Here is a 26,833-nt window from a genome sequence, read left to right as displayed (position 1 = left end):
AATTTGAGAAAATTTGGCAAATACTATCCAGAGTATTTGAATTTGAGTACTAGAAAATCCTAGTAAAAGAAAAAAATGAAAAAATCCCAAAACACAAAAAAGAAAACACGCGGAGGAATATTTTTGAAAAAAAAAAATATGAAAGGAATTATAAGAAATAAAAAAACATTGGCAAAATGTGGAGGTGCGCAATTATAAGTGCTTATCAAGGGCAAATCTTATAAAATTGTGTAGAATTTTTTTTTTCCTGGATATCGAAACTGTTTTTTTCGACGCAGGACAATTTCTTAAAAAAAAACAATGATTAGTCATTTTTTTTTCGGAATGCTAAGAAAAGTCTCTTACTGGAGTTAAGGTTTACCAAAGAGGTGTAGATGTCGGGGAAAAACACTGACGTTTTCCGGTAAAAAAAAGACAACTCTAAATCATAACAATTACAGCAAGAATCACATTTAATACGAATTATGATTTTTCAGTTCGCTTAAATCAGCTTAATTTTAGAGGAATTTTAGTAATTTGTTGAATATCGCAACGCCTTCTGAAACACTTTTTAAAACAAATTATCGTTACTCATACTTAATTTCCAATTCAAAATATCAAACAAATAGTGCAAATTACAGCATCATATTCTAGAATCGTAGGAATAGTTTTCCAAAATGTTAAGCTTTGAAAAAAAAAATGCTAAAAACAAACTCTAATTGATTAAGACTCCAGAAGTTTTACCAAAAATGTTAATATCACATCTAAAATTAGATGATTCCATTCTAATTCTATAAAAAGCCCTAAAAATGTTGCAAAATTTCAAGGATTTCAGTTGTACCAAAAAGATCTCACAGAGCTTCTCAAATTTCCGCGGGAATAACAATACAAAACTGTCAAGGATTGTATGTTCAGGATGCAAAAAGTATTACAAGTAGTGAGGCAAATTCGAGTCAATTTAGATACGTTCTTTTGAACCAATCCGGACAGATAGATTATTTGTATATCGTTGAAATGCTTAACAGTAGTGAAGTTTATAAAAATGACACCCAACCCAACAGAGTTAGAGAGTATGAAACCTGAGCGAAGGATAGTAGCGAAGACGGCTCATAACAAGACAGACAGCTCCCACCCTGTTACAGGCGACATGGTTGAAACGCCCTCAACGATTCACAGGAACATTAAAACATGATTGTGTGCGTGTACATGCAAATACGTACACGGAAATGGTAGCATCGCATGCACACTCATTCACGATGTTGTTCCCTGAAGTCGTTCGTGGCGCTAGTGTGCTTGTAGCTCCCAAGGTATATGGAGCAAGAGGGTAGATGTCTGTCTTGTTATTAGCCGTCTTCGATAGTAGTTATACTAAAAAACTTAAATAACACATGAAATCTAAACTTTGAATTACAAGTTCTCCAAAACTATACTGAAGCAAATCTGGTCTTCTTCTTCTTCTTTATGGCTCGACGTTCGCATCGGAACTTGGCCTGCCTCACTTCAACTTAGTGTTCTTAGAGCACTTCCACAGTTATTAATTGAAGGGCTTTCTTTGCCTGTCATTGCATGAATTTGTACATTGTGTGGCAAGTACAATGATACACTATGCCCAGAGAGTCGAGAAAATTTTCCCGACCGGAACGGGAATCGAACCCGCCGTCTCCGGATTGGCGATCCGTTGCCTAGTGGCTAACTGGAGACCCCAAAGCAAATCTGATGTGGTAGCTAAAGCTTTTAACTATCATGGTCGAATCCCACTCCAGACAAAATAATCTAAGTTCTTCCTTCGGAAGACAAACACATCTCTGCGTCATCTAGTCCTGTACAAAAAAAAAACCTTCGTACACTGAAATTTTAAAAATGTGGTTCATATAATAAAAAACAATTTTACCTGTACAATTGTGGGCATTTTTTTTTATTGCCGTACGGGTTTGGGCCGAAGGGTCTCAGATTTTCATGAAACTTTTTCCACAGGCAGGGTTCATGGATATATGAACAAAAACAAATTGAAAAAAAAAATCAGGGTCGCCTGTTTTCCCGGAAAACTCAGGTGGAAATCGTTTTCCCCTGACACTACTTACTTTGAAAAATCATAACTCAAGAACGAAGCATCATAGAAACAAAGTTTTTTTTAGAAAATGAAAGCAAATTTTCTCAGGAATCCAAAATATGAACTGAAAATAGTTTTCCACAAAATTTTCCACAGTTGAAAAAAATCGTAAAGAAAATCTGGAAAAACGATGCCCGAACTCATGGAAAATTTTCAAACAAATATTTTTGAGAAGGTAATTTCATAAACTTTAATAGCTGAAATTTTTGGAATGCACTTTTTTTTTTCGTTTTTGAGTTATGGCCAAAATTGTGAAAAATGACTATATAATATATGCGTACATGGTCATTTTTCATAAAATTGACCATTACTCAAGTAAGAAAAAAAGGGCATTCCAAAAATTTCAGCGATCAAAGCTTATGAAATTACCTTCTCAAAAATATTTTTTGAAAGTTTTCCGCAAGTTCGGGCATAGTTTTTCCGGCTTTTCTTTATGAATCTTCTCAACGGTGAAAATTTTTGTGGAAAACTTCATATTTTTTTGGATTCCTGAGAAAATTTGCTTTCATTTTCTAAAAAAAAACTTTGTTTCTACGATGCTGCGTTCTTGAGTTATGATTTTTCAAAGTAAGTAGTGTCAGGGGAAAACTAAAAATTTCCACCTGAGTTTTTCGGGAAAATAGGCGACCTTGATTTGTTTTTGTTCATATATCCATGAGCCCTGCCTGTGGAAAAAGTTTATGAAAATCTGAGACCATTCGGCCTACTTTGTACGATAATAAAAAAAAATCCCCTTGTGAAACTTTTAATAGATTTGAAAAATGCTATGATTAATTAGCAAAATGCAATTATTACTTTGGGATTTTTCGACTGGAACTGGATCTTATTGCGTGGAAACGGCTATCTCAGTCTTAATTAATTAATTAAAATAAATCGTCGTAAATTAAGACTGAGATAGCCGTTTCCACGCAATGCAATTATTACTTAGTAAATAGATGCACGGCGATATTTCGCATTTTGAACTTGAAGAGTTGTTGAAGGTTGTTGTTTTTAGACTTAGAAACCAGCAGCGACCCTGAGGAGGGGTTTCACGGCCCACAAGGGCTCTACGAGCACAGTTTACAAAGCACTAGCCTATTTGATAACTTTCTTTTTCTAGATTTCTCCTCTAAATTGGAGAAGTTAATGGAAAATATGGTGCATAAACTCTTTGATACAAATTCGATTTCAGGAAATGTAACAACTTTGGTGAAAACGTTCATACAAACTTTTTTTTTATTTCGGCTATACAAGGCTTGCCAGTTTTATTTCCCCCTTTTTTAATTTAACTTATAATGTAACATGGAGTGGAAAGTAGTCGATAAAGCGGAATCACCTGACAGTAAAATTGTACGGCTCTCATAGCTTAGGTATAGCCCATAAACCCCAATGTCTCTTATTGCGCTGAATATTTGTTTCGGAGACAATTTTGAAATAAAATCCAGATCTCAAATCAAGGTTATATGTTCTATCACAGTCTGTGTTCAGAAACACTGATGGGGATTTTTTGTATTATCGTACAAATTGGGCCGAAGGGTCTCAGATTTTCATGAAACTTTTTCCACAGGCAGGGCTCATGGATATATATGAACAAAAAAAAATTGAGAAAAAATCAGTGTCGCCTATTTTTCCGGAAAACTAAGGTGGACATTTTTTGTTTTCCCCTGACTCTACTTACTTTGAAAAATCGTAACTCAAAAACGAAGCATCGTAGAAACAAAGTTTTTTTAGAAAATGAAAGCAAATTTTCTCAAAAATTCAAAAAAAAAATGAACTGAAAAAAGTTTTCTACATATTTTTTCACAGTTGAGAAAATTTGTAAAGAAAAGCCAGAAAAATACGCCCGAACTCATGGAAAATTTTCAAAAAAATATTTTTGAGAAGGTTATTTCATAAGCTTTAATCGCTGAAATTTTTGGAATGCACTTTTTTGTTTTTGAGTTATGGCCAATTTTGTTGAAAAAGGTTCAAATGTATCATATAAGCCTTTTCTTTGAAAAATTGTAACTCAAGAACGAAGCATCGTAGAAACAAAAAAATGAAAGCAAATTTTCTCAGGAATCAAAAAAAAAAATATGAAGTGGAAAAAGTTTTCCGCAAAATTTTCCACCGTTGAGAAAATTCAAAAAGAAAAGCCGAAAAAACTATGCCCGAACTCGCGGAAAATTTTCAAAAAAATATTTTTGAGAAGGTAATCTTAATAGCTTTGATCGCAGAAATTTTTGGAATGGACTTTTTTTTCTTTCTTGAGTTATGGTCAATTTTGTGAAAAATAACCATGTACGCATATTTTATATGGCCATTTTTGACATAATTGGCCATAACTCAAGAACGAAAAACAAGTTCATTCCAAAAATTCCAAAAAAGCTTATGATTTTTTTTTTGAAAATTTCCAGCGAGTTCGGGCATAGTTTTTCCGAATTTTCTTTATGAATTTCCTCAACGGTGGAAAATTTTATGGAAAACTTTTTCCCTTTATATTTTTGTTTGGATTCCTGAGAAAATTTGCTTTCATTTTCTAAAAAAAAACTTTGTTTCTACGATGCTTCGTTCTTGAGTTATGAATTTTCAAATAAAAGGCTTATATGATACATTTGGACATTTTTCAACAAAATTGGCCATAACTCAAAAACGAAAAAAAGTGCATTCCAAAAATTGCAGCGATTAAAGCTTATGGAATAACCTTCTCAAAAATATTTTTTGAAAATTTTTCACGAGTTCATTGTTTTTCCGGCTTTTCTTTACGAATTTTCTTAGCTGTGAAAAATTTTGTGGAAAACGTTTTCCAGTTCATATTTTTTTGGATTTCTGCGAAAATTTGCTTTTATTTTCAAAAAAAAAAACTTTGTTTCGATTATGCTTGAGTTATGATTTTTCAAAGTTAGTAGTGTCAGGGAAAAACAAAGAAATTCCACAAGTTTTCCGGAAAAATATGCGACCCTGATTTTTTCTCAATTTTTTTTTGGTCATATATCCATGCGCCCTGCCTGTGGAAAAAGTTTCATGAAAATCTGGGACCCTTCGGCCCAATTTGTACGATAATAAAAAAATTGCCCTAAAGCTGAGAATGAAAAGCGATATTTTTTAAACGTGTTGTACAAAACACAACAACGCGATTGCTCGAGGGTTAAAACTAAAATTCTTGATTTCCCCAAAAAGACTGCACAGCTGGTACACCGATGTAAAAAGAAAAGAAAAAGCGATAATTTCTGACTTAAACACATTTTAACAATCTGCTAATTTAAGTCGCCGTATTTCAACGGAACATAATGGATAATCAAATGCCCTCTGGTTTCATGACCAAAATTAGTATCCAAAGTGTTTTACTCGTTTTCAACACGAACCCACTCCGTAACCAATGCAATTTGAACACTTATTCTTGTCTTCTCCTCTTTGAATGCAACATTTTTTTTTTTCAGCAACCAAAACCCAAAATCCCTTCAGGGGGGCATCGTCCCAGGATGAATCGGAAATAACTTTTTCTCCTCTGTCGCCGGTTGGCAACAACCCGACTAAAAATAAATTTCAAAAAATAAAAATTAAAACTACATCATCGCTCGATCCCGGACCCTCGCGGCTTTGATTAATGATTTGATAATTGCAAAACTCTCGCTCTTGTTGCTGCTGCTGTTGAATTGCACAAACAGCAACGCAGCGTTGCTGTCGTTGTCGTCGATGTCGATCAGACTGCGTCCAACCGATCGAAATAACTGTAAAACCTTTCTTCCTTTAGGTACGATGGCGGCGGTGATGACGAACGACTACGACGACGGCGACAACAACTAGTACCTCCCTAAGTAATGAAAGAAAAAAAAAAGGGCGAGAAAAGAGCAAGGCCCAGCATCATCTGTGTAATGAGAGTGCATTTTTAATAGCTGCTGACCGACCACCACATCAGCACTACCACCCGGTCGGTGAATGGGGTGGTGGAGACTGGAGGGAAACAGGGGGCCCATTATGGAGACAGCGAGCTTTACGATGCGACGCGACGCACAGGTCGGTGTGGAAATGGGGAGAGGGCCTGAGAGGGGGGAAACACTGGTGTGTGCATTAATTTGCAACTTTCTCGAGATGGCTTCATGCTGCCGTGATTGCGGTGGGACACTGCACTGGTCGAGAAAACTCGGGAGTTTGTTTTATTTATTAGGGTATAGTGGGGCGCAAAGTTTGACGCAGACCATGGCTGAGGTACAGCTTAGGATCTTTTCTTAACGGAAATTTTCATTGACTTTTTTGGGAAAGATGGAAAAAAATCGAAGTCATATTTTCTCAGTTTTTTTTTTTATTTATTCTGTCACTATGTCTCAATATTCTCTAGTGTACCATTTCAAAACTTGAGTCGAAAGCTATTAAAACGTTCATGCCAAGAAAAAGAATAATTCAACGCCCATCTTGGCTGGCAAGAACATTTAACCCTTTTATAACTCCAGAGTTCTCAAGCACCTCAAATTTTACTCGGGTCATTCCCCGCACAGAATCCAAATTTATTCCCAACGACGACGAGCTCTGGTGCTGCCCAGCAGCGCACACAGGCGTAAATGGGTCAAATTCCTGACCATAAGTCGAAATTTTTTTTCAGGGTTTTCCAGAGTCTAATATTTTTTAAAGATGAATGAAGTATTGCTTCATCATGTGGCAATCAATAAAATACTTTGGGATGCATATTTTTTTTAAGAATAAATGCCGAAATTTGACGATTTTTTCTACTGTTTTTTTCATTTGCATCATAACTCATCGGAAAAACTTCAATTATCGAAATATTGACAATTTAAAAATATAACTGAGTATGGAACACAGTTCTCCTGATAAGGGTGTATCATTTAAACAAAAAACTTCACCTGGTTTCATTTATTTTGCTCTCTTACAGAAGAGTTTTCAAAATCATGTTTTTTTGTCAATTTTGAACCATTTTCAGCATTCAAAAAGTTTTCAGATTCTGCAGCATTCCGCGATCTGGATAAAATTACAATAAAATATAAGGCATATCCTTTGTGAATCGCAAGAGAACGGGTACCAGAATGTACCAGACGAAAAAATAAATCATTTTGAAACTTACACCTTTTTGACTAGTTTTTAGTTACAATTTATGATTAATTTTGATGTAATAACTTCGTTTCGACTACTTTTTCAATGAACGGCCACTTATTTTCGGTAGATGGATCATAGCAGAATACAAATCTGGTCTTCTATCTCTTAACAAAATGTGTCAAATGGAATTAATTTAGTAAATTTGGGCAGAAATCTCCATACACCGATAAACGCCTAAATGTATGCAATGCAATAGTAATCTAATGTAGCTAGAACTGTTGTGTTCAAAATTTGTTATAAAAAAATCAAAAACAACTCAAATAAAGAGCTTACTATTTGTAGCATGTAATCATATGTTGATGCACCGTTAAGAAAATATTATCAGATGAATATTGTTTTTTATAGCTAAACTCATTGAGTTTTTCACTCAGTACTCCACGAACTTACTTTTGTGTATAAAGTTTTGTTAAAATGCCATGTTTTAATAGAAAAATTCAAACTGATATATTCCACACGACTTCTATCATCATGTTCAAACTCCTAAAATTTCAATCCATTATTAATTTTTGAGTTTTGATGTGTTTTCCAGGGCACTATAAAAGTTACCCCAAAATGAAAATGTGATTCCTAAAATATTTAGAAAAAGGTACAACATTTAAACTGAGTTTAAGGGACCGTTCAAAAATAACGGCTCATATTCCCAAAAATTGTGAAGATAGAACAAGTTTCCCAATTATGACACTCCTTACAACTTTGCTGAAGACATAAACACGTTATCTACTCTTATAAAAGAATTGAATTTCTCTCACACTTCTAGGAGAATTCCTATGAAACGAGCTGGCCCTTGTTTCCAAACAATATTTTTCATGGAAATATAATTATTTTTCAGTTCTCTGTTGTCAAATAAAAATGTTCGACGCATTAAGCGATTTTGGGGGGTGAAAATAAACGATGTCCTTGGAGAGGTTATAAGAAATCATTTCTAGCCTTTAAGTGGATTAATATGGCTATTTATAATCCAAAATGTTTCCTCAATATCTAAATTCACAATTTTATCGCTAGTACATACATAATACACCATAAAAACGTGTTAAAACTTTTTGGCCATGAATTGAACCCTGTTACTCCAGTGTGCAGCGATTCCTGGAATCACTTTTGGGTGCATCAGTCCAAACGTGCGTTCTTTGGCATCTTTTTCTTCCACAAGCCCAAGGGCACTTCGCAACAGCTGCTGCGACCTCTTACACGTCGTCGTCGTCGTCGTCATGAAGAGAGAACAATTCCCTACCAAGCCAAAGTTATTATTATTGTGCTGTGATGGTAGAATCATAATTTCGTCGAGCTACGACAACGACACCACGATCGTACCAAAATAAAATTAAGAAAAAAAAAACGCGGAGAACCAATTTCCAGGAGTAAACGAGTTTTGCCATTGGCAGGATATTATTTTTAGACGGCCTACCACCGCACAAACGCGATTGAAATTTAAGACCTCCGGTCAATGTTATTCATGGTACCGATCGTTTTCAGCTTCGTTGTCCTTGTTGCCATTCTCAAACACTTTTGGAGTTGAATTTTGAACCAGAGAGTCTACCCCTGCCCTGCATCGAACACGATGTCGTGTCTGGATGCATTTATCTTGCTTCCTTCGGGTGGGGATCCTTCAGGCGATCCTCCATTGAGTTCCGTTTTGAACAATTGGGTACAATATTTTCTCTTCATCGCAGGAAAGCAATGACCTCGCACGAGCACGTGAACGCAAGTTCTACACGCATCAAAATCGATACAGCGTGTTTCGTTTTTTTTTCTATAAGCAACCTAAAGATTCGCCACTTTCGATAATTAACTATGTAAATTTTCTACTTTTACCTTGGCACCTTCGCGCCCGCCGAGCCGACTCTTTGGGGCTTTGCGCAGAAAATCTTAAGCTATGTCGGATCGCGTTGTTGTTCCGGACCGGTACGGTGCGGAGGTGAGGTGCGTTATTGGAGCGTGTGCGCGAAACAGTCAGGTGTGATTTCCCTTCGGACGGGCGGACACGGCGAAACTCATTTGCCCCGGTGGTGAGCTTGTAGTTATTGATGGTTCTCATCATGGTGAATTAACGACATTTTCTTGAACAATGCGAACGGAAAGTGAAAACTTGGATTTTTTTGCACATTTGGCGGGGAAGTATTCACCAGTTCTGCTTCATTGGTAGCTGTTGCATATAAGGCGAATAAAATAAAAAATAAAAATTTTATGACAGATGGCTGACCATTTCGTATAAAACCCCGAGAAAATATTGAACAAAAAAAAAAATCCGGGACTGTTTTGATTGTTTGTGCAGTTATATCTTTCTATAAGCCGTAAGATCCCAACTGTTTCAAAGCTACCTTTCAGTTCTATGTTCTGTAGCACTTCTATTAAAACATACAGGGGGTGGCCAAAATGTTTGGGATAGGCAATTTTTTTTCTTTTCAACTTTTCATAGAGTACATAAAAAAATCTCAAATTTTGATTGCTTGTCAACCCATTTTATGTGCATCATTGGTACAAATGTATTTGATCGTTTCGCAGTCGATTGTTTGATGTTTCGCGAAGCTTAGAACCATTCTGGTAAAACACTTTTTTTAGACAACTAATTTTTGAACTATCTCGGAAACCAATGAACCGAATTGAATGAAATTTTAAACGTTTATCAACAATATATTGATACTTGATACGACGTTATAAAATTTAATATTTTCTCACGACGAAAAAAGTTATACCGGTTTGACATTTTCACCCATATAGAGGAAAATATGTCAAATTTACAATACCACACAAAAAATACTAAATGTGTTCATCCTTCAATCCAAATAGGCTCTAATGTACCTTACGAGAGATAGGTTGAGAACAGAAGTAGTAAATCTTTGGATATCAGAACTACAATTAAATGACATTGATGTAAAAAAAATACATCTTTTAGAGAAAGATCCAAAAAGTGTCAATCCATCATAACTTTTTTCAAAGTTCAAAAAGTACCTATGTTTTAATAACTTAAGAAGCATCAATATTTAAATTTCATTGTATTCGGTTCACCAGTTTTCGAGTCTTAAAAATAGTGTTTTACGAGAACGGTTCTAGCTTTGCGAAAAATTAATGCACATTTAATAGGTTGACAAGCAGTCAAAATTTGAGAATTTTTATGTACTCTGTGAAAGGTACCGTCAAACGGGGTTACTTGCAACAGCGGTGTAACTTGCAACACGATGGCATAGACTAAATGTGAAGTATTTTCTAATAATAATGAAAACTAGTATGCCCTTCTATTTCGGTTATAGAGATTATGTATACCAAGGATCGATTTAGTGGAAAAAATATTTTTGTTTCCTTGTTTATTGTTTAGCTACACTGTTAAAACGGTTTACTCATTTTATGCCATAAAAACAAGTATGAAAATCGTGTTTCACCTCTCCCCTATGGTAAGTGCGATAAGTCTGATGACCTTGGTTGCAGTTAGGGTACCTAATAGTAAGCTTAGCTAAACGATAAAAGTTCAATAAACTTATCGACTAAGTAATGTAAAAAATCATTATTATATTCGTCAACCACTATGGGGTAACTTGCAACAGTTAAATTTGACAAAATCTTCTTTTATTTATCTTCATTTCACGATATTTTTGACAGAAATAACCGAAACGGATCATTTCTTGATTACGTAACGAGTTCATTTTCAAATGACAACTCATTTTTGACATTTTTTGAACGTGATTTACAAACATTGTTAGGAAATACCATATTATGGTGTTTTATTCATGTTGCATCTTGGTAAAAGTTTAATTTAATTTATGGGCGCTTCAAAACAATCACCAACATCAATTCTGAACCTAGATGGACTAAATTATTTCAGCTGAGCATCAAATTAACGACTTCGATATTTACAAAGCTCAATAGATGTGTTTCAATCAAGGTTACTTTAGCTGAAATTGTCAAACACCACTTCAACTAAAAACTACTTAAAGATGACTCACTCTACCTTTTCAAGAAATGACAATTATCATTGTTGACATTTTGTTACTACTATATCATGAAATCCATATATATTTTATATTTGAGGGACGTGAGACCTGTTGTTAAACGATATACTCTCACTTGCAATAACTATCAACCCTTTCATGAAAAATTATATGTCAATTGGTTAGTGTACATCTTAACAATGCATTTTTCATGCATTTCATCAAAAATCTACAATACGACTAAGCACTAGAATGTTCGTGCTGTTTAATGATAGCTAACTTAACTTCATGTCCTGTGTTGCAAGTTACCCCACAGATGGGGAAACTTGCAACAAGCATGTATTTCGCACCTCCTGATTAGGTGACAACATATTTTGATAAATCAATTGCTGCATAGTACACGATGCAACAGGATGGTTCAAATGTTTAGATTTTCAATGATATTGCTTCAAAGTCGAAAAGTGTTGCAAGTTACCCCATTTGACGGTACAGCATGTTGAACTTTTTTGTGCTGAGGACCGACCCGTCGAGAGTCCGACTGCACACTAATTGTAATACCAATAAGTAATTGGGAGGCAGTGCCCGAAGCTCTCGACAATTAAAAATAACTTCCTCTCCCGCTTTGACATACATGTGCACAACAGTGTATGTGGTTAGATGTTCATCTAATCCCATCCGAAGGAGGTTTGGATTGTGAAAAGAAGATAACCATGTGCGATTGTGGAATCGAGTTCAGTTCTAGGCCTACTGGCGACGGAGATAGTCGAGTGACTCCGTAGCTTGAAGGAATAGAAGCGCCCGTCTAGCGAATCGGGAGTCGTGAGTTCGAGTCTCACCGGAGTACGTGGATTTTTTTTTTTCATAATTTCAAATCTCAATTTGTTCATCGAGCACATGTTCTGTTGTGCACATGGATGTCAAAGCATTTTCAACAGTGTAAAAAAAAGTTGCCTATCCCAAACATTTTGGCCACCCCCTGTATACCCTCGAGTAATCGCGCTGTTGTATTTCATACAACACGTTGAAAAACGTACTCAGCATTAGTGTGGTGCTGTTAGTGGTGGCTAACGACGTGACTGCCGGAAGGTTAAAATTATTTTCCGATTTTTTTAAATGTTTCCGTTGGTTGTCATTTTTACATTCTTAAATCTTAATTGAACAATACTAACTTTTTCAGATAGTTTGCTGATTTTATTAAATAGTTTCAGATGTATAAAATCACCAGAAATTTCTGGGTTTTAAAAAACAATTTTTCAAAACTTCAATTAAATCCAAACAGTTTATTATTTAAATTAGCTTTTAATTTTATTTTACACTGCATGTTTGCTCTGAGGAATGTTCACGAAACTTTTGGAGTACTAGTTTTTAGCGATACTCGTGGAGCACGATCTATCAGAAAAATGTAGAACATTTTCTGGAAGAAGTGCTAAAAAACCGAAGCAGGTCTTAAAAAATTTCTAAAGAAATTTCATGGAATTCTCTAAAAGTTCATGTCAAACTTTCTGAAAAAAAAACTTGAAAAATTCGTCGAAATTTATATCTTATTTCTAAGCAATAAGAAGTTTCAGAGAATGTCTACATAGTTAGCATTTCAAGGATAGGACAAGTCACGGTCAAGTAATACTTGCGCAATGAAAATTTCTTGAGCAGTTGCAGTTCGCAGATGGCATGGAAACGTTACATTCGATATATCTTCAAAAAATTCACTAGACATTCATTTTTTATAGAAATTGTTACATGCAGACCACCTCGATGTCCTTGTCTTCAGAACCTCCTGTAAAAAACCTCCAGGTATTCAATCAAAAGTTCGTCACATAGCATTCATCAAAATCAACTTCTAATTATTCATCAAAAATAATGTAGAAAAAATTCACTGTAAATAAAAATATAAAAAGCAGACATTCTTAAGAAAAAAAAAGCGCCCGCGCTTTCTCCCATACGATTGCTACACATGTCCCCGGAATTCCCTAATTACCACCAAATTTCATTGAGAATTGCAAGATTGCAAAGAAAAACAAATCCCTGAAAATTCCAGATCATCAGGTTATTAGTTTCCACAGTCATCATTTTTTATTCTCATAGAAAACACAAAAACCAGTATTAATTTCAGGATTTTTTAGACATTCTTTTAATTTGGGTGTTTTCAATTAACAATTCTCAGATACCTTGTTTTTAAATGGTTTTCCATGTCTGTATAGATATTTCGGCTATGACTCGGAATATGTAATTCCAGACGAGTGTTTTTTTTTCATTTAATATATTATACTACATTTAACCCTAGTAGGATGTTGGGGTCAACATGACCCAGGCATGCTCGCTGAACATGTTCTACACCATCGTGGTGCGCCTAACGTAACATTTTAGGAGGGTTAAAAAACAATAGCTGTTGAACCTTTTTGAGGAAGATTTTAAAACAAATCACTTAAAGTAGGTTTTGCCTTTTTAGAAACGCTTCAGCGACATCCTCTCTGTGAAGATTGCACTTAAGACCATTAAGTGCTTAGGTTGTTTTAGAATAAAAATAGATATCAAGAAATTCTGATAGAAAAAAAATAGTTGTTTTTCAGAAATGTTGCCAATACAGTATGCGGCAGGAAAAAATGCGAAAGTGTTTTTCAACTTCAAACCTCATTTTCGTCCATTTGACATTAACCAATCTATGTTTCATCGTTCCATGATCTATAATAGGCTAGTTTTCTGAAAAGTTAATTAAAAAAATTCCCATTTTAGTCACTCACCTTTACAGGGCGACGCCTGAAGATGAAGACAACGAGAATTTTCAAACCGCAGAAAATCATACAGGTCGCTAAATTTCGCATCTGATAAAACAAAATTTATGATTTTCCCTACAATATCATCAAATATATGTACTTATTTCATCTGGTATGTGAAACTACATGGCTCTGGATCAGTGTGGTCTGGTTGTTCATCGAATTTGAGCTAATTATGTTACTGTTATAGTAATTTTGTTTAATGACCATTGGGCGCGCAGTTTATTGATATCCGCTAATTAGGCCTACATTATCACATTTTAAACATCAAATATGTTCATTTTTATTTTTCAGTGCTAGAATATAGACATTGACTGATACACTGTCATGAAAAAATAGTCATATATATCCCATATTTAGCGTGTAATAGTGCCTTGAACTTTTCGCATTTTTTCCTGCCGCACCCTGTACATAATTGCGCTGGCAATTCTACAATAACCTACTGTTTTGGGCCGGACAACAACGCCCCACCAAGAATTCTTCAAAAAATCTTCCTGGAACTTTCCAATTAATATATTCGGACATCTTTTGATAGTTATAAAAATAATCTCCCAGATTTCTTCTAGGAATTTTTCTAAAAATCTCTCAAGATTTTTTTCATCATTTTTTCCGAAAATATTCAAAAAGGTTTTCTGAAAATTCTTTCGGAAAACAACAAATCTTCCGAGAAATTTCTCAGAAATAGTAAAACTAAACTTCTAGTAATACTCCAAGAACCCATTATGGTATTCTCCATGGTTTCGGAAATTCTCTAATAGTGCATCGAAATTTTTTTCCAAGATTTGCTGCAGGAATTCTCTTAGAGTACTCAAAAAATTCTGCTTGAGGAAATCTCTAAGAATTTATCTAGAATGTTTTCCAGGATACTTCCGGGAATTTCCCAAATATTTCTCCAGGAGTTCTCCAAAAAGTTCTCCAGAAATCTTCAAAGAAAAATCTCTTCTGAGAATTCTTCAAAGAAAATCTATTTTAAAAATTCTCCTAGGAAAATCTCTTACGAATTCTCTAAGAATTCTTCTAGAAATTCTACAACAATTCCTCAAGTAACTCTCTAGGAATTCCTCTAGGAATAAAAAAAAATCCGGAATTTTTTGTGGGGATTCGTGCAGGAATTCTCTAAGAATTATTCTGACAATTAGGAAGGAAGTTTACTAGACTTTATCCAGGAATTCTCAAGGAATTTCTCCAGAAGTTCGCTTGGAATTCACCATGAATTACTCCAGGAATTCACCAGGTGTATTCCTACTGGAAGTCTTCTAAGTATTCCACCATAAATTCCTCCAGGAATTCCGCCATGAATTTGCCTGGAATTCCTTCAGAAATTTGCTAAGAATTTCATCAAAAATTCGCCAAGGATTCCTCCATAAATTCGCTAATAATTCCCCTAGGACAGTGGTCACCAAACTGCGACCCGCGAGCCGCATGCGGCCCTCGACCAGGTTCTTTGCGGCCCGCGAACTGATTTTGCAATGTATTTGAAAGTGGCCCACTCATAGATTCCATAATGAAAATTCAGTTTTTGAAAATAAGTAAGATTTTTGAAAGTTTTTTTTTTTCCTAAATCATTCAAAACGGTGTGTTTCGCTCAAATAATGAGTTAAGGCTAAATTTCTTAGGCTATCTGCCATGGATTTTTGACTTGTGGCAGAACTCGTCATTTGTAATTGGTTTAATTTCACAAAAATAAAGTTAAAATAATTTCCATTTTGTTTTTTTTTTATCGGTAAGAAAATTCCTTGTATTCGATATACTCTATACACAGACAAACAGACGTAACACTCTGATAATTCTCATCGTACACCGATTTAACGGTATTTTCAAAATTTGATAGTTGGCCAACTGCCCAACCGTGGCGCTCGCATAGTTTTTGTTCGAGTTTGACGTTTGCACCCTACCGCCACCTAGTTGGTGGTCGGCCAAACTTAGTCCTTTTAGCATTGGGCGAATATGTTTCCGTGACTATGATTTGAATCAAAAAATGTTCGAAGTGTTACGTCTGTTTGTCTGTGCTCTATATTTAGCACATTTACCAGGAAACTATTCCAACAAATTAACGGAATTTTTGCCTACAATTTCTCTTAAAAGGAAGTGTTGTTCAAACTCTCAGAATTTCGATAAAATCCTCAGGGATTGGGCAAGATACTCTTCATTCCCCTGGCAATACTTTTGGGAATTCCTCTTAAAATATCTATACTTGCACACATTGCTCAGAAAATCATGTCTGCAGGTTTTTCTTCATTGGCTTCCTAAAAAATACGCAAGAAAAACTTTAAAATCATCAAGGATTCCCACAACAGTATCTTCTGGTAGTTTTTCGGAATTTCTTCCGAAAACCCTGAAATCCCCACAAATCATTCTGAAATTTCTCAAAATCCACGAGAAGTCCCGATATATTTTTCAGGAAATCCCTAAGCTGCAGAAAGAAACTCCATTCGGAAATTTGTCAAAACTGGACCATGGGGCATACAAGAAATTTGTCCGTGTTCGTGTCTAAGACTTCTACAATTCTACTCTTTTAATTTGCTTTTAAGTACGCTGTAGCTTTATCCATAATATTCTATAAAAGGTTCATATTGTTCTAGCCACTGTCGCTATTGTTTATTTTCCTATCACTTTTAAGTAACCAGTCTAAAATAATTTTGTCAAAATTATTAATACTAAGAACTACAAAACCTAAATATTACGGTCTTGAAAACCCTCTTCTTAATTACCTATGATTTTCAGGATTTATGCAAGTGAAATAAAATCTCCTGATAAAAATCAAACAAATTGAATTTTGTTTTGAATCTTGAAAATAAATTGTTGAATGACTTGCGGCCCGCAGTCTCTTTTCAAAATTCAATTTTGGCCCGCAAATACAGTTAGGCTGAGGATCACTGCCCTAGGAATTCGCTTGGATTTTTTCCAGAACTTAGCCAGGAGTTCCTCCATGAATTCACCAGGAATTACATCGGAATTCACCAGAAATACTGTCAGAAATTCAAATATTCGCCAGGAATTCGTCAGAAATTCGTTAAGGAATTCGATAGATATTTCTCCAAGAATCTGCCAGGGATGTATCCCGGAATATTCCAAGAATTCATCCTGGAATTTCCCAGAAATTCCTTCGAGGATACAATAGGACTTCTCCAGAAACTCCGTCAGGAATTCACAGGGAATCACTCCAGGAATTCGGCGAGAATTCGCAAGAAATTCCTCCACGAATTTACATGGAGTATTCCTCTATGAATTCGCCAGGTATACCTGCAGGAATTCGCCAGAAAATCATCCTGGAATTGTTCTGGAATTCAGCAGGATTTCCTCCAAGAATGCTCCAAGACTGCCTCCAAAAAATCTTCAAGAGTTCCTTCAGGAATTCTCCAGGAATTCCTCCACGAATTCTCAGGGAATTTCTCCAGGAGTTCTTCCAGAAATTGTTCAGGAATTCTTATGAGAAATTCAAGGAATCGTCTGAGATTTCCTGAGAATTCCTCCACGAATTTGCATGGAGTATTTCTCTCGGAATTCGCCAAATATGCCTGCAGGAATTCGCCAGGAAATTCTCCTGGAATTGTTCAGGAATTCATCCAGAAATTCTGCAGGATTTCTTCTAAAAATTCTCCAAGAATGCCTCCAAGAATTCTTCAAGAATTCCTCCACGAATTCTCAGGGTATTCTGAAGGAATTTCTCCAAGGGTTCTTCCAGAAATTCTTCAGCAATCCCTCTGAGAAATTCATGGAATTCTCTAGGATTGCCTGTCCAGGAATCCTATAAAAATCCCTCAAGCAATGCTCTAAGAATTAATTCAGAAAGTCTCTAGTTATTCAATCGTACGAACGAAGTTCCCCAAGAATTCTCCAAGATATTTTCATGGCATTCTCCATCCAGCGGCTGACATGATTATGAAATCTGTATTGCGTCAGCCAAACCTAATGTGACAGCCCCACCAGCGCGATGTATGCAGCCTCACCTTTTGAAGAAGTCTACTTCAATCAGAAAGTTCTGTTGGGCGACGAAAGTGTCGTGGCTCTAACAGTTGGAGAACACACACCCTTTTTGTTATAGGATGAATTGGCATTTTTAAAGGCCATAAAATATATATGGGACTTTAATGCGCGATTTTAAACTTTAACATGGTTCTTCATCATTAGCTAATGAAAGTGCTTTTCAACGTATAGTCTGGCTTTAATAAATGGAAATTGGGGGAGATTACTGAAACTCACTTCACTATTCTAAAACAGTGAAACCTTCCAGAAACCAGTTCGAAAAATTCGTATAACGTTGGTTAGTACCTCAATTAGTCATGAATCATCGTCTCACAGATGTTCGACTGTACCACCGACAACATCGCTTCCTCAAAATCAGTCCAAAGCCGCTTGACGCGGACGGACATCTCTCCGGAATTCCATTAGTCAGGAGGATTCTCACGTTTTACAACTTACGACGCTCGTAAAATCGCCCATCTCCTCTCGGTTGAACTGATAAAGGCCTATAAAGGCTGGCCGAGGCGTAGAGTCAATCTCACAATTATGCTAATGGTTCCCCGCCGGTCGGTCAACCGAGTGCCACACCATGTGAGACCAAGCCCCTCGTCCGTGTTGGAAAGCCGATCAAACAAATGAATTGACATTTTATTCTAATGATGTTCAAATAGTCGGCTCCGGACACCTTTTTCATCTGGAGATGACGAGAAGGTGACGAAAAAAAAACGCGGAACTGGTTTGGTGGTAGGGCAGTGGAGAAAATACAAACAGCACACAAACTGTTCCACGGGATTCACTAGCGCCTTGAGATCAAAGAGAAGAAAGAAGCTAGATTTCGGGTCGTTGGAACCTGAGATTCCCGGAGATGACCCAAACCGATCAGAAGCACGGCAGCAAATGCATCTCCGGTTCGAACATGATTAGCCCTTCTGATACGATACGATGCGATGGTTATGCAATCGCCACAAGAAAGAAGTTGACTGGCAAACGTCGATGATTGGCCTAGTCGCCGATGGCCTGATCCTCTTCGTTTTAATGGATTTAGACCCGTATAGGGTGCATGGATGCATGCATTGCTGTATAGCTAGCTGGCAGCCACTTCGAATTTATGCATCACAACGTCATCGCGTGTGCACGGTGCAGTGGCGAAGTAGGGATGCTTAAAATGAAAACATTTTGTCGATTTCTCCAGAAGAAATTATTGAAGGAATTCTTAGTGAATTCCCAGAGGAATTCTTGGAGAATTCCCAGAGGAATTCTTGGAGAATTCCCAGAGGAATTCTTGGAGAATTCTTCGAGAATTCCTAGAGGAATTCTTCGAAAGCAGTCCTTGAAGAATTCTCAGAGGAATTCTTGGAGAGTTCCCAGAGATTATTTGGAGAATTCTCAGAGGTATTCTTGGAGAATTCCAGAAGAAATTCTTTGAGAATTCCCAGAGGAATTCTTGGAGAATTCCAAGAGGAATTCTTGGAGAATTCCCAGAGGAATTCTTGGAGAATTCCCAGAGGAATTCTTGGAGAATTCCCAGAGGAATTGTTGGAGAATTCCCAGTGGAGTTCTTGGAGAATTCCCAGAGGAATTATTGGAGAGTTTCCAGAGGAATTGTTGGAGAATTTCCAGAGGAATTCTTGGAGAATCCCCAGATGAGTTCTTGGAGAATTCCCAGAGGAATTCTTGGAGCATTCCCAGAGGAATTCTTGGAGCATTCCCAGAGGAATTCTTGGAGCATTCACAGAAGAATTCTTTGGAGAACTCCCAGAGGAATTCTTGGAGAATTCCTAGAGCAACTCCTGGAGAATTCCGACAGAAATTCTTGGAGAATACCTAGAAGAATTATTGAAGAATTCCTATACAAAATCTTGGAGAATTCATAGAAGAATTCTGGGAGAATTCATAGAAGAATTCTGGGAGAATACCCAAAGGAATTCTTGGATAATTCCTAGAGGATTTTTTGGGGAATTTCCGAAGGAATTCTTGAAAAATTCTAAGAGGTATTCTTGGAGGATTCTGAGAGAAATTCTTTCAGAATTCCCAAACGAATTCTCTCAGAATTCCCAGACGATTTTTTTGAGAATTCTCAGCAGAGTTCTTGGAGAATTCCCGGAAGAAGTTCCTAGAGGAATGCTTGAAGAATTCCTAGACGAATTCTTGGAGAATTCTCAGAGGAATTCTCAGAGAATTCTTCGAATTCGGAATTCGGAAAATCTGGAAGATAACTCAAGGAATTCTCCAAGAATTTCTCCAGGAACTCGTGGAAGCATGCTTAGAGAATTCTTGGAGAATTCCTGGAGAATTCTAGGATAAATTCTTGAAGACCCAACGCCCTACCCTACATCATCAATCACCTTTTTTTTATTGACATTTGACCATTCCTACATCCCACAAAACCTATTTTTATCGTATCCTCAATCGTTTTCCAAGTTCTTGCCTGTTATCTTCCATCTTCATTGTAGAACAGAACGGCGCAACAAGATTGCATTTAACCATAATTTATACCGACACGCAGTGCGCGCAGCATCCCCGCCCCTCCCCGAGGCATAAAATCAGAACAAATTTGTAGTTTGTTGTTCGTAGGCTGATAGCCACAGGCGAAGGGTCTAGTCTAGGCATTCACCGTCGTCGTCCTATTAGACAGAGGAAGAAGACCTTGACTTGGTTGCGTGGTGATCCAGTGCATCTTGCACTGGGCCGCGCTGCAACGATTATGCAAGAGTTTTACCTAGATGCAGCAGCAGAAGGAGGATGCTGCTGGCTAGAACCGGACCAAGGCCAACGATCTGCTGCTGCTGCACACGATTCTGACTAGATAACAACAACGCAACGTCGTCGTCAGCAGAACGGCGCAGTGCTAACCTTGTGTCGGACACATGTTCCCTGTTCATCGCGGACGGACATCGGCGGCAACGAAGAAGTTACGTAAGAGCAATTAATCCTTCTGCGTTGCGTTCCGCTATCCCGTTGATTGTTCGCTGGACGACGAACCACAGGCGCAGGAGGCGAAGGCCTTTGACCTTGGCGCTCTTCCATGAGCGCTAGCTAGCGAGGAGGATACCTCTGCCCACCAAGTCCCCAAGTGGAGGCGTGAGGGTCAATCAACTCTGCTGATGGCGGGCTTTCTTCGCTGGATCGGCGGTGGTATGCTGAAATGCGTGTTTTGCACAGAGAGAAGTTATTTTTGCATTCGCTTTAGTTGTGCGGTGTGCTGCTTATTAGTGGCCCTGGGTTATTTTGGTTTCGAGATCGCCGCGTAAACAGCTTATGTAAAGAAGTAGTGTTGTGGACAGCCAGCAGCGCCGAAGTGCCTGCGTCTACCAAAAAGGGTAGCCTGTACCAGCTGCAGAAGCAGAAGCCAATCGCGCAGTGATGATTTTGGCACGCGTCAACTATTTGAACGGGTGTGTTTGTGCTTTTTAGATCGTGGCCACCGGTAAAGTAGGACAGACAACGCCTGTCGATTGGATTGTCAGTGTTTATTACTTACTGGAAACATGGAGATTGGTAGAATACGAAAATTGAGGTTGATGGTAGTGGGGGATAACTAAGGGATTCTTAAGGGTATTCTTATAGAGTTCCCAGATAAATTTTTGAAGGAATTCTTGTAGAATTCGCGGGAGAATTTTCGGAGGAATTCCTGAAGAAATTTTCGGAGAATTCCTGGAGGAAAATTTGGAGAATTTCAGGAGGAATTCTTGAAAGAATTCGTGGAGAATTTCCGGAGGAATTCTTGAATAATTCTTGGAGCAATTCTTGAAGAATTCTTGGAGAATTATAGGAGAATTCTCATAGAAATTCATGGAGAAGTGCCACAGGAATTCTTGAAGAATTCCTAGAGAAATTCATAGAGAATTTCCGGAGAAATTCTTGAAGAATCCCTAGAGGAACCCTCGGAAAATGCCAGGTAAAATTCTTGGAGAATTCCCGAAGGAATTCTTGAAGAATTCTTGGAGAATTCCCGGAGGAATTCTTGAAGAATTCCTGAGGAATTCTTGGAGAATTCCTGAGGAATTCTTGGAGAATTCCTGGAGGAATTCTTGGAGAATTCCTGGAGGAATTCTTGGAGAATTCCTGGAGGAATTCTTGGAGAATTCCTGGAGGAATTCTTGGAGAATTCCTGGAGGAATTCTTGGAGAATTCCTGGAGGAATTCTTGGAGAATTCCTGGAGGAATTCTTGGAGAATTCCTGGAGGAATTCTTGGAGAATTCCTGGAGGAATTCTTGGAGAATTCCTGGAGGAATTCTTGGAGAATTCCTGGAGGAATTCTTGGTGAATTCCTGGAGGAATTCTTGGAGAATTCCTGGAGGAATCCTTGGAGAATTCCTGGAGGAATTCTTGGAGAATTCCTGGAGGAATTCTTGAAGAATTCCTGGAGGAATTCTTGGAGAATTCCTGGAGGAATTCTTGGAGAATTCCTGGAGGAATTCTTGGAGAATTCCTGGAGGAATTCTTGGAGAATTCCTGGAGGAATTCTTGGAGAATTCCTGGAGGAATTCTTGGAGAATTCCTGGAGGAATTCTTGGAGAATTCCTGGAGGAATTCTTGGAGAATTCCTGGAGGAATTCTTGGAGAATTCCTGGAGGAATTCTTGGAGAATTCCTGGAGGAATTCTTGGAGAATTCCTGGAGGAATTCTTGGAGAATTCCTGGAGGAATTCTTGGAGAATTCCTGGAGGAATTCTTGGAGAATTCCTGGAGGAATTCTTGGAGAATTCCTGGAGGAATTCTTGGAGAATTCCTGGAGGAATTCTTGGAGAATTCCTGGAGGAATTCTTGGAGAATTCCTAGAGGAATTCTTGGAGAATTCCTGGAGGAATTCTTGGAGAATTCCTGGAGGAATTCTTGGAGAATTCCTGGAGGAATTCTTGGAGAATTCCTGGAGGAATTCTTGGAGAATTCCTGGAGGAATTCTTGGAGAATTCCTGGAGGAATTCTTGGAGAATTCCTGGAGGAATTCTTGGAGAATTCCTGGAGGAATTCTTGGAGAATTCCTGGAGGAATTCTTGGAGAATTCCTGGAGGAATTCTTGGAGAATTCCTGGAGGAATTCTTGGAGAATTCCTGGAGGAATTCTTGGAGAATTCCTGGAGGAATTCATGGAGAATTCCTGGAGGAATTCTTGGAGAATTCCTGGAGGACTTCTTGGAGAATTCCTGGAGGACTTCTTGGAGAATTCCTGGAGGACTTCTTGGAGAATTCCTGGAGGACTTCTTGGAGAATTCCTGGAGGAATTCTTGGAGAATTCCTGGAGGAATTCTTGGAGAATTCTTGGAGGAATTCTTGGAGAATTCCTGGAGGAATTCTTGGAGAATTCCTGGAGTAATTCTTGGAGGATTCCTGGAGGAATTCTTGGAGAATTCCTGGAGGAATTCTTGGAGAATTCCTGGAGGAATTCTTGGAGAATTCCTGGAGGAATTCTTGGAGAATTCCTGGAGGAATTCTTGGAGAATTCCTGGAGGAATTCTTGGAGAATTCCTGGAGGAATTCTTGGAGAATTCCTGGAGGAATTCTTGGAGAATTCCTGGAGGAATTCTTGGAGAATTCCTGGAGGAATTCTTGGAGAATTCCTGGAGGAATTCTTGGAGAATTCCTGGAGGAATTCTTGGAGAATTCCTGGAGGAATTCTTGGAGAATTCCTGGAGGAATTCTTGGAGAATTCCTGGAGGAATTCTTGGAGAATTCCTGGAGGAATTCTTGGAGAATTCCTGGAGGAATTCTTGGAGGATTCCTGGAGGAATTCTTGGAGAATTCCTGGAGGAATTCTTGGAGGATTCCTGGAGGAATTCTTGGAGAATTCCTGGAGGAATTCTTGGAGAATTCCTGGAGGAATTCTTGGAGAATTCCTGGAGGAATTCTTGGAGGATTCCTGAAGGGATTCCCGGAAGAATTCTTGAAGAATGCTTGGAGAATTCTCGGAGGACATCTCAGAGAATTATCGGAGCAATTCTTGAAGAATTCCCGGGAGATTTTTGGAAGAGTTACCGGAAAAATTGTGGCAGAATTCCCGGAGGAACTGTTGAAGAACTCTCGAAGGAATTCTTGATGAATTCTCGAAGGAATTCTTAAAGAATTCCAGGTGGGGTTCTTGAAAAATTCCTGGAGGAATTCAAGAAAAATCCTTGGAGAACTCCTGGAAGAACCCTCGGAAAATGCCAGGTGGAATTTCTTGAGAATTCCAGGAGGAATTCTTGGAGAATTCTCGGAGAAATTCTTGGAGAATTCCCGGAGGAACTATTAGAGAATACTCGGAGGAATTCTAGAAGAATTCTTGAAGAATTCTTCTAGAATTCTTGCTGAATTCTCGGAGGAATTCTTAAAGAATTCCATGTGAGGTTCTTGAAAAAATTCTGGAGGAATTCTTGTAGAATTCCTGGAGGAACCCGCAGAAAATGCCAGGTGGAATTCCTGGAGAATTTCCGGGGTAATTCTTGGAGAATGCTTGGAGAATTCCGGGGGGATATTTTGGAGATTTCCCAGAGGAACTCTTGAAGAATTCTCGAAGAATTCTGGAAGAATTTTCGGAGGAATTCAGGGAGAATTCTCGGAGGAATACTTAAATTCCTGGAGGAATTCTTGAAGAATTCCTGAAGGAATTTTTGAGAACTCCTAAAGGAATCCTTTGAGAACTCCTGGAGGAACACTAAAAAATGCTAGATGGAATTCTTAGAGAATTCCCGGAGGAATTCTTAGAGAATAGCCTGAGAAATTGTTGGAGATTTCCCGGAGAAATTTTTGGAGAATGCTAAGAGAATTCCTGGAGGAATTCTCGGAGAATTCACGGAGAAATTCCTGGAGAATTCTCGGAAGAATTCTTGGAGAATTCCCGGAGGAACTCTTGGAGAAGTTCATGAAGAATAGCCGGAGGAAATCTTGGAGAATTCTCGGAGAAATTCTTGGTGAATGTTTGGAGAATTCCCGGAGGAAATCTTGAAGAAATCCCAAAGGAATGTTTGGAAAATTCCCGGAAGAATTGTTGGAGAGTTCCTGGGGGAATTCTTGGAAAATGCATGGATAATTTCCGAGGAATTCTTGGAGGAATTCTCGGGGAATTCCCGGAGGATTTCTCGGGGAATTCCCGGAAGAGTTCTTGGAGAATTCCCGTAGGAATTCTTAGAGAATTCCCGGAGGAATTCTTGGAGAATTCCCGGAGGAATTTTCTGAGAATTCTAAGAGTAATTTTTGGAATATTCGCGGAGGAATGTTTGGTCAATTCCCCGAGGAATGCTTGGAGAATTCTCCAAGGGATTTTTGGATAATTCCTGGAGGAATTTTTGGAGAATTCCCGAAGGAATTCTTGGAGAATGCTTGGAGAATTTACGGAGGAAATGTTATAAAATTCTTGGCTAATACCCGGAGCAATTGTTGAAGAATTCCCTGAGAAATTGTTGAAGAATTTTCCGAGGAATTTTTGAAGATCTCTCGGAGGAATTGTTGGAGAATGCTCGGAGGAATTATTGGAGAATTACCGCAGGAATTCTTGTAAAACTCCCGCAGGACTTCTTGGAGAATACCTGGAGAATTCCCGGAGGAATGCATGGAGAATTCCCGGAGAAATTGTTGGAGAATTTCTGGAGGAATTCTTGAAAAATTCCTGGAGGAATTCTTGGAAAATTCCTGGAAGAATTCTTGGAAAATTCCTCCAAGATTTCTCCGAGAATTCTTGGAGAACTTTAGAAGGAATTCTTGGAGCATTCCCGGAAGAGTTCTTGTAGCATTTCCTGGAGAATTCTTGGATCATTCCCGGAGGAATTAATGGAGAATTCCCTGGGGAATTCCTGGAAGATGGAGAATTCCCTGGCGAATTCGGAGGAATCCTTGAAGAATTTCCGGAAGAATTCTTTGGGAATTCCCGGGAGCGTTCTGGAGAAATCCTTGGAGAATACCTGGAGATATTTTTCGAGAATTTCTGGAGCAATTCTTGGAGAATTCCTGTAGGGATTCTCAGAAAATACCTGTAAGATTTCTCAAAAAAATCCTGAAGGAACTTTTGGAGAATACCTGGAGGAAGTCTTGGAGAATTCTTGGAAATTGGAGAATTCTTGTAGAGCGATTTCTTTGAGAATTTCTGGAGAATTTCTTAAATTATTCCTGTACGAATTCTTGAATAATTCCTGGAGGAATTCCTGGAGACTGAGGAGAAATTTTTGGAAAATTTTAGAAAGTTTTTTATGACTTCATCCATGAAATCGATTAGAAATTATTTGAAAAAAAAAAACCTCTAGAAACAGTTGAATTTCCTAATTATAAAATTCCGCCAATATATAAGTCATAACCTTATTGAACAAATATCATATCTACTTACAATTTCTCATTCAGGAACTCTCCGCGGGTGAATTCCGACAGTCGGCGGGTACTTTTCTTCTGCTGCTGCTGTTGTGGCGCACCACTGATGGGTGATCCGCTCTTCCGGGGTAGCACCAGCGGGCTCAGCTTCCGCACCGGCCCACCATTCTGCTGCTGCCGACTCCAGCGGGGATTCCGCGCGAACCGACTCGGTGCCAGCATGTCCAGCGAGTTGGATTTGAATATGGCACCGGGTTGGGGCAGGAGGAGGTTGTTCGATTTGGCGCTGGGTGAGAACAGGTGGGTTCTGGAGGGGGAGGGGTTTTGGTGGGGGTGGGGTTGGAGTTTGTCACACAGGGCAGTGGAATCGGTGGCCGATTTGCGGAGCCGACCGATTCGGGAGTACAGTTCGTCGTCGTTGGACTTTGGGGGTGGGGATTTGTGGTGGTGGTGGTGGTGTTTGGAGCTGGCCCGTTTGTAGAGATCCTCATCGCTGGCGGCGATTTTCTTTAGGCGAGATCCGTTGGTGTTGGAGAGTTTGGAGGAGTCTGCGTCCGTGGTGGCAGGCGGTGATTGACGGGGGCTGTAGGACAGGATGTTGGAGAAGCGACGCGCTCGGGTGGGTTTCTTGGAGGCGTCTTGGGTTTTGGGGGTGGTGTAGTCCGGTGAGGGTGGAACCTCTTGGGACTTTGCGGGGGTGTTGAGTTCGTTGCGATTGTTTTCGTTGCTGGAGTGAAGTTCCTCTTC

General features: G+C 38.3%; 1 protein-coding gene across 7 annotated transcripts in view; it reads right to left on the bottom strand.

The window, feature by feature from the left end:
* LOC115254554 (tyrosine-protein kinase Src42A) overlaps nt 1–26,833 on the bottom strand; it is a 487,102-nt gene that overhangs the window by 220,536 nt on the left and 239,733 nt on the right. Inside the window, exon 1 of one of the 7 annotated variants that reach the window (XM_062853659.1) lies at nt 26,106–26,827. The exons of the other annotated variants lie outside the window; for them this stretch is intronic. Coding sequence (XP_062709643.1) covers nt 26,106–26,308 — 203 coding nt within the window. The 5' untranslated portion in view covers nt 26,309–26,827. Of the gene's footprint in view, nt 1–26,105; nt 26,828–26,833 lie in introns of those variants that run through there. 7 annotated transcript variants of the gene reach the window in all.

This window comes from Aedes albopictus, chromosome 2 (assembly GCF_035046485.1).
Source record: "Aedes albopictus strain Foshan chromosome 2, AalbF5, whole genome shotgun sequence".
Taxonomy (NCBI): Eukaryota; Metazoa; Arthropoda; class Insecta; order Diptera; family Culicidae; genus Aedes; species Aedes albopictus.
The sequence above is the reverse complement of the archived record's forward strand: the minus strand, read 5'-3'. Positions and strand labels throughout refer to the sequence as shown.